The sequence below is a fragment of the Ipomoea nil genome, unplaced genomic scaffold (assembly GCF_001879475.1).
Source record: "Ipomoea nil cultivar Tokyo-kokei standard unplaced genomic scaffold, Asagao_1.1 scaffold1574, whole genome shotgun sequence".
In the NCBI taxonomy this organism is placed as follows: domain Eukaryota; kingdom Viridiplantae; phylum Streptophyta; class Magnoliopsida; order Solanales; family Convolvulaceae; genus Ipomoea; species Ipomoea nil.
This window is the reverse complement of record NW_017618002.1, coordinates 635,001-643,843: the sequence shown is the minus strand read 5'-3', so window position 1 is coordinate 643,843 and position 8,843 is coordinate 635,001. Positions and strand designations below refer to the sequence as shown.

General features: G+C 37.6%; 1 protein-coding gene across 1 annotated transcript; it reads left to right on the top strand.

Annotated features, from left to right (window-relative positions):
* LOC109190190 lies at positions 1-6,181 on the top strand. The gene is made up of 6 exons (XM_019340640.1): positions 1-528; positions 641-2,300; positions 2,388-3,977; positions 5,599-5,696; positions 5,842-5,907; positions 5,996-6,181. Exons 1-6 carry the CDS (start codon positions 1-3, stop codon positions 6,179-6,181), a joined length of 4,128 nt encoding a protein of 1,375 aa, XP_019196185.1.
* The last annotated feature ends 2,662 nt before the right edge of the window (positions 6,182-8,843 follow it).

The following is an 8,843-nucleotide window of genomic DNA, read 5'->3' as shown; positions in this document are numbered from 1 at the left end:
ATGGTGGCCCGGAAGAAGCCTGATTTTGTTTTTCTGATGGAAACTAAAGTGAAACGTGACAATGCAGAGAGGTTACGAGTGAAGCTTGGGTTTGAAGGATTATTTTATGTTGATCCAGTGCGAATGGGTGGTGGTTTGGCTTTGTTATGGAGAAAGAACAATACGGCAAGATTGATGAGTTTCTCGAAGAATTATATTGACTTGGAAATTAGCATAGCTGGTTTCCCAAACTGGCGGATGACTTGCTATTATGGTTATCCGCTCCGAAGTAGAAGAAGGGACGCATGGAATCTCATTAAGTCTCTGAAGCAACAATCCACTCTACCATGGGTTATGATAGGGGATTTTAATGATCTCTTGTTTCAACATGAGAAGAGGGGAGGTAATCCACATCCTAATTACCTTTTACGGGGTTTTGGGGAGGCCGTTGAATTTTGTGGTATGACTCAGCTGCCAATGGAAGGGTACCAGTTTACATGGGAAAAGGGGAAGGGCACAGATCGGTGGATGGAGGAGAGACTGGACAAAGTATTGGCCACGAATACCTGGCGTGATTGTGTCCCGGGGGCAAGAGTGACTAATATTCTGACCAGAAGATCGGACCATTCCTTTCTCTTTCTGGGGATTCATGACCCGGTAGGGAGGGGGAGGGTACGAAAACAATTCCGGTTCGAGATGGCATGGATCTATGATGAGGGTTGTAGGGCCGTGGTGGAAGAAGCATGGAATGAGAAAAGGCATGAGGGGCTGCACGAGTGCATTACATATTGTGGGAAACGATTATCTCGTTGGGGGGGGTGATCGCTACCATAAATTTGGAGAACGTATTAAGCAACTCCGAAGTGACCAGTTACGATTGAGGGGGCGAACGGACTCACAATCGTTGGCTGAATTTCAGCGATTGGAGGAGGAATTGAGCCGTGTTGAGGCCCAGGAGGATGCGTACTGGAAACAAAGAGCTAAACAACACTGGTTGAAAAATGCGGATGCCAATACAAGATTCTATCACATGTATGCTTCTCACCGTAAAAAGAAAAACTTTATAACTAGAATTATGGATAATACTGGGGATTGGGTGGAAGGGGAGGCAATGAATGATGTGGTTTTGGATTATTTTGCCAATATCTTTTGCTCTAGTAATCCGGGGGATGGGCATGAATTGTTTGAGAAAGTTACACCGAAAGTCACACAGGACCAGAATGATACATTATTACAACCCTTTAGGGTGGATGAAGTTAGAAGTGCCCTATTTGCGATGTTCCCTGATAAGGCACCGGGTCCAGATGGAATGAATCCTGGCTTCTATCAGCACTACTGGGATGTGGTGGGTGGGGATCTGGCACATTATATTGTTGAATGTCTTAATACTCGTGTTTTTCCCTCTGCATTGAATGAAACAAATGTTGTGTTAATACCGAAGAAGGAGATGCCTGAGCTGGTGACAGATTTAAGACCCATAGCCCTAAGTAATGTTGTTTATAGGATAATGGCAAAAATGATTACTCAAAGAATGAAGCCCCTGATGGATAGTGTCATATCTAGTACACAGAGTGCATTTATACCAGATAGACTCATCACCGACAATATTTTGATAGCAACAGAAGTGGGCCACTTTCTTAACAGAAAACAGTGTGGAGCAGTTGGGTGGGGTGCTTTAAAATTAGATATGGCAAAGGCTTATGATCGAATGGAATGGCCTTTCCTACAAGGGATGTTAAAAGCTTTGGGGTTTGATGAGAGATGGGTGGAACTGATCATGTTATGTGTGACTACAGTGTCTTATAAGTTTTTGATAAATGGCTCTCCTAGTGACCCAATCATGCCTACACGTGGTCTCAGGCAGGGCGATCCATTGTCACCATATCTGTTTATTATATGTGCAGAAGGACTTTCCCTATTACTTCAACAGGCACAGGATAGTGGTTTAATTCATGGCTGCAGGGTGGCACGAGGTGCACCACCGATTTCTCATTTATTCTTTGCAGATGATAGCCTTTTGTTCTTTAAAGCTAATCAGGATGAGGCAGTTGAGATTAAAAATTGTTTGGCCAGATATGAAGCCTACTCAGGACAAATGGTGAATTATCATAAGTCTAGTATCTGTTATAGCAAGAACACATGTAGTGGTGATAGAGAGATGGTGGCACAGATCCTGGGGGTGACCCAAGCTCCGAATTTTGGAAAATATTTGGGGTTACCAGCTTTTATAGGAAGGAATAAAAAGGCAGCATTTGCTTATATTGAAGATAAGATCAGGCAAAGAATTGGCTCGTGGAGTAAGAAACTTTTAACACAGGCCGGTAAGGAAATATTATTGAAAAGTGTGGCTCAGGCAATGCCTACCTTTTCAATGAGTATTTTCATGTTACCAACCTCTGTCTGTACAGCTATTGAGCGGGTAATGAACAGATATTGGTGGGGAACAGGAACTGACCGAGGAATTCATTGGAAGGCATGGGATAGACTGTGTATACCCAAGAAATATGGGGGCCTAGGTTTCAAGGACCTGAAGGCATTTAATTTGGCTATGTTGGGGAAGCAAGCTTGGCGGTTCCTAACAAATACTGACTCATTGGTATCCCGTGTGTATAAAGCTAGGTATTATCCTAAACTAACTTTTTCAGAAGCAAGTATAGGCAATAATCCTAGCTACTGTTGGAGGAGTATTATGGCTGCAAAAGAATTAATTACCAGTGGGGTGCGACGACGGATTGGAAATGGTGAGTCGACTCTAATATGGAAAGACCCATGGCTCCAGGACGAATTAGATCCTATGATTCAGACTGAGATGCCAGTACAGTTGGCAGATGCTAAGGTTGCAGGATTGATTGATCAAACAACTGGGATGTGGGACCCCCATATTCTAGCTGATATTTTCCAACCAAATGATGTAACTAGAATTTTAAAGATCCCCATCTCCCCGGATTATGAGGACACTTGGTACTGGCACGGGGATCCGAATGGATGCTACTCCGTCAAGAATGGGTACAGAAGTATAGTGGGCAATTATGATACAAACATGGGATTTGATAGATGGAATACCCTATGGCATCTCAAAATACCCCCGAAATGGAAAATGTTTTTATGGAGAGCAATGAGCAATATATTACCCACTACCACTAATTTACTTATGAAGAGAGTGGATATTGATCCGTTATGTGCAATGTGTGGCCTAGTAAATGAAGATATAGTGCATTCATTGGTAGTGTGTGACTATGCAAAAGCCATTTGGAGCCAATCTAGCCTTCCAATCCCCCAAATTATGACAAATGTTTTTTATGATTGGTTTGGAACATTATTGGATGTTCTAAATTCTGATGAAATATTCTTTGCGGCTGCAATCCTATACAATATTTGGAGAGCCCGAAACGAAGCGGTGTGGAAGGGTTATTTATCAATGCCGAAAAAGATTGTTGCAACGGCCTTAGCAACCGTAAAAGCATGGCAGCAAGTACACGCTACTGCCGCTATGAGGGCTGCCACAGCCGATCAAACTGCCCAGCAGTCCATGGGTTCGCCTCATGTCACACCGCCCCATGGCATTCAGCCCCACGCCGTAACACACCAAATTGTACCACTGGCCAACGCCCCAGGATTATTGCCGCAACATCCGCAAGCCATTATGCCGCAGCCTGCTACGGGCTCTTCAACACAGCCGAGGCAATGCTACATCGACGCCAGCTATGTGCCGTCGTCCATGACGGCCACTGTTGGAGCGATACTGTTCACCCACACTGGCAATTATATATCCGCTTTTTGTACTCCACCGCAAAACTATTTTTCACCACTCATGGCCGAGGCGATGGCATGCAAGGAAGTGCTGTCGTGGCTCAAGGATAGGGGAGAGCAATCGGTTAATCTCTACACGGATTGCCAGACATTACTCACGTATTTGACGTCAACTACTACTCGCCCAAGATCATACCTGGGCTACGTCCTCGATGACTGCAGGACCTTTTTAAATATGTTTGATTATTGTTCGATTAGTTTTATTCCTAGATTGCATAATACTTTAGCTCATACGTTAGCGGCAACTGCTTTTAGCTACACATTACCTATGTACTGGGACAGTGTCCCCCCTGACTCTATTGTGATTTATCTATAAATACAACCCAATGGTTGACTTTCAAAAAAACTAGTAGTCTAGTATTTTTAATATTGTGAGCGGTAAGTTTGATAAATTTAAAAAGGTTAATTGCTTAGGGTAATAAACATCTTAGTGGAAGAGTTTTCAAATGCCACATGGAATACTTTTAATAATATAATTATATTTGGATTTGGCATTATTGTGACGCTAATTTACAAGCACTTAGGATCTTATAAACCAATTGTAGCACATCTCTGAATTTATCTCCTCCACTGATTTCCAGTGTAGGAGCAATGAGGAACGATATGATTAAGTTCAATTTTAATAATATAATTATTTCTTTCTTAAAATTTTCTTTATTCAATTGTCTTAATTATATAAATGTACAAAGGAATTAGAATAGCAATTGTGAATTGTCTATATTTGTATATGATTATATAAACTAAAGTTTTATCTTAATTTTTGACTCTAACTAAACATTAAAGTTTCAAATGTTAAAGGATTGCTTGATTACTTTTTTTGAAAGGGATGTATTTCGAAGATTGATAAAGAAAAGTAGATGGCGTTTTCAAGCCATGAAAATGCACTGTAGATAATGGTTAGGAGTATGGTCTATTAACTCTATTTCCTTTGATGTAGAAAGTAAGTTGCATTCATGATCATCTTTGCCTATTGTTAATACTATGTCATTTACTATGCCATATGCAGCTCTTTTAGGATCACTTTGCAAATTGCTCTTGTTAGGATTACTTTGCAAGTTCAATTCCCAACTCGAGCGGCCTATTAACCTCTTAGATATGAGTTGGTCAGCTATGTGCAATCTAGACTGGTTTACCTCATTGTGATCCTCTGCTGGCTAAGGTCACAAAGCAGGATTTATCCAGTGCATGTCATCGGGTAGTGGTTGTGAGTTTCTCTCATCAGAAATAGATATCAAACTAGAGAGTGGAGTGAACTTCATTGTTTGATCTATTTCTTTCTTTATAAAGTTTCGATTGCCCACTTGAATTAGATGCTTCCATGAAAGGAAAGAATAGAGGATTTAGTTGTTTAAGTTGAGTTAATTTCCAACTCCTTCAATTAGAAATAAATGTAAAGATGGATGGTCTTGAATTTTAATTTGTGCTTCATAAATGTCAGGCAATATAGTAGTCATTATTCTTCTCCCAGCCCCTCTCGACAGAGTATTTGGGAGGATGTAAATTAGGATAACTCAATGGCTCAGCAGACAGGGCCAAATGCCGGTGCGCACAATGAATGGGCATAATTTCCACACTGCCGCTACCGAGGTTTGAACCTTAGTCTCTTCTCCCAAATACTGCCTACTGAACCAATGAGCTAAGCTCGTGCGCAATAATAGTCATTATTCCGCAGTTAGGCTTGTAGTGAGCTGTGGTGTGAGGTTTAAGAAGAGCCAATTGAATTGCTATGTGTGACAGGATCCTTATAATTATCAACTTATTTTACCTAGTACGTACTCCAATCATGTTCTTCATTTGTACCTGCTGCAGTGAAATCTTTTGGAACCGAGGGACGAAGGCCTGCTTTTGTGGTTGCTCCAAGCGACAAAATCTACAACTACGTAGTTTTCTATGGCAGTGATATGAATGTGAGCATTGCAATAATCGTTGAGCATATATAATATATAAACATAAATGTGCAATCCAACTATCAGCTTAACTAAACATTTTAGTTGAAAAGAAACACATAGTTATCAGAGTGAATCCCGTGATATTGTTTTGGTGGTTTTGCAGGATTTGCGCGTTATATCTTCTCCACCAAGTGTCCCATCTCTGCTTGATGATTCTGCCATAATCGAGGTACGCTTTGGTTTGATGAATCTGAGAGGCTAAATGCGTGTTATATATGCCGACTTCTGCTAATGTTTTCTAATTTTGATCTTTATAGTCACGCGATTCACTTCCTCCACCGATGCATACTGGCTTGGCATCTACTGGTGCTGTTAAAGCACCTAATCATCAGCAGTTTACTACTACTGTTAAAGCACCTAATCATCAGCGTTCATCTCCATTGTCTTCTCTGTCTTCACCGTATTCTCTTTCATTCTCCATCTTCGCCACCGATTACGCCTGACCCCACAATTCCATCTCTACAGCTACCGGTCGTTACTCTCTTATTTTCACACTGTTGTATCCCTTTGTTTTGTTTTACTGGTTTAATTTTGTTTGCAGTTTCTGTGTTTTTTCCTCCCGTTATTTTGACGAGTTTCTTCCTCTCGTTTACTTAGCGAGTTCTTTTTCATAAAGCGTGAAACAATAAAACTAGTCATGACGTATGTGAATCTCATCCTGGGTGACAAACATGAAAAATAAAAAAGAGACTTAGGGGGTGTATTCAATTCAATCATGACTTTTGTTGACTTTTAAAGACTTTTAAAATAATTGATTATTGATTATTTTAATAAACTTTGATTGACTTTCATAGAGTCGTTCAAAACTTTTTTAAAACTTTATAAGACTCTATAAAAGTCTATATAAAAAACATTCATAAACTTTTATCTACTTTTTATTTTAAAAAGTCTACAAAAGTCATTGAAATTCTAAATTGAATACATCCTTACAAACTTTCAATGATTTCGATTCTTATCATTTATAATTTTCTTACAGAACATGTTATAATATATCATAAAATTCTTCTTATTGTATAGTTCTTCACCTATATCAACATTCTCAACATTATTATTTTTATCCATAATATGCTGAAACTTATATGCTAATTATATATATATATATATATATATATATATATATATATATATATATATATATATATATATATATATATATATTATAAGCATCAGTAATAATAAAAAAAAAATTATTTTATTAGAAATTCATAACAATATTGAAAGCTAAAATTTATAGTAAAAGAATTGATCAAATAAAATATTTAAAAATATAATTACAAGTTGCATAAAATAATTTAAAAAATAATATTAATAATTAATAATATATATAAAAAAATTATATTTGAAATATTGCTAGGCATCAAGCAAAGAACTATAATTTGCAAGCAATAATGAAGTAATGAACAAGCAATAATGAAGTAAAAATAATATTATTTCAAATTTTTAGAAGAAGATTGTAAAGTTTAGGACAGAGAAAAGGTTAGTAGAGATTAGGTATGGAGAAAATATAGGATACTGAAGAAAAAAAATTCTATTGAATTTAGATAGGTTTATAAAGTTTAAATAGGGGAGAAAAAATATAATAGAGTTTAAAATAGAGCTGAGAGAGAAAACATCTAGAGTTGGTAGAAAGAAAACTTTGAAATCTTGGGGTTGATGGTTGGATTTCAACTATTTATATTTGAGAAGAAAAAGTTTACAAAAGTCTTATAATTAAAAAGTCTACAAAAGTTTATAACTTTTTGAATACCACATGATTTTTAAAGACACCTTAAAAGTCTTAATCGAATACCATCCGACTTTTAAAGACTCTTTAAAATTCTTGATTGAATATTGCCTGATTTTTAAAGACTTTATAAAAGTTTGAATTGAATACCTCTAAACTTTTAAAGTTCATAAAAGTCTTTAAAACTCTCTGAAAGTCATGATTGAATACACCCCCCTTAGTCCGATAGAGATATTTTCAATGCAAAGAATGGAAATACTCAGGTGGCCGGTGTGCAAGACTATTCAACCAGAGTTAGTCTTAGGTACGTTTGACTAGACCATTAAAGAAGCTTTAAATTTGTGAAACAATCTGCGAATCAAGTTTTCTGTAGCATTGCTATGGAAGTTGTTTCTATGTCTAAGTGTAAGAAATGTTTGTCAATTCCATCAATCTTTATTGTAAACATTTCACCATATGCTTAATGAATTAGCTTCTTTATGCTAAAAAAAAAAAAAGAAAAAAAAAAGAAAAAAGGAATAAGGGTCAAATAGGCCATCCAATTACACACCAAAATGCAATTAGGCCACCCAACTCAAAAAAACTACAATTAGGTCCTTGAACTACACAAATTCATGCAATTTCACCAAAAATGACTTGTTTACCTATTGTGTGGGTTACAAAATTAAAAATATTTTTTAAACTTTTATTTTAATAATTTTAAATAATAAATTATTTAAAAAAAAAAAAAAAAAAAAAAAAAAAAAAAACTAACTGCCGGAGACGAAGGGGTCTCTGGCCGGCCATGGAGAACCCTTTGTCTCCATGGCTGGCCGGAGACGAAGGGATCCCCTTCGTCTCCTGGCTTGCCAGAGACGAAGGGAGGCCGTCGTCTCTTGGCTAGCCGGAGACGAACGAATCCCCTTTGTCTCCGGCCAGCCAGGAGACGAAGGGCTCCCTTCGTCTCCGGCTAGCCAGGAGACGAAGGGGATCCCTTCGTCTCCGGCCAGCCATGGAGACGAAGGGTTCACCATGGCTGGCCGGAGACCCCTTCGTCTCCGGCTGTTTTTCTTCTTTTCTTTTTCTTTTTTTTTTTAATTTTAAAATTTTAAAATTTTAAAATAAATTTTTATTTAAAATTATTAAAATAAAAGTCTAAAAAATATTTTTAAGTTTGGTAACCGACACGTCATCGTATCAATAGGTAAACAAGTCATTTTTGGTGAAATTGCATGAATTTGTGTAGTTCAAGGACCTAATTGTAGTTTTTTTGAGTTGGGTGACCTAATTGCATGTTGATGTGCAGTTTGATGGCCTATTTGACCCTTATTCCTTACTAAAATTAATATAACATTATGGTCCAGCGACATAAATGTAACTTTTTTCAAATTGGAGGTCATAGG

Coding starts and splice junctions, on each gene's coding strand:
- LOC109190190 (XM_019340640.1), top strand. CDS start 1: ATGGTGGCCCGGAAGAAGCCTGATTTTGTTTTTCTGATGGAAACTAAA. Junction 3,978..5,598: donor TTTAAATATGTTTGATTATT/GTTCGATTAGTT, acceptor TACCTGCTGCAG/TGAAATCTTTTGGAACCGAG. Junction 5,697..5,841: donor TCTATGGCAGTGATATGAAT/GTGAGCATTGCA, acceptor GTGGTTTTGCAG/GATTTGCGCGTTATATCTTC.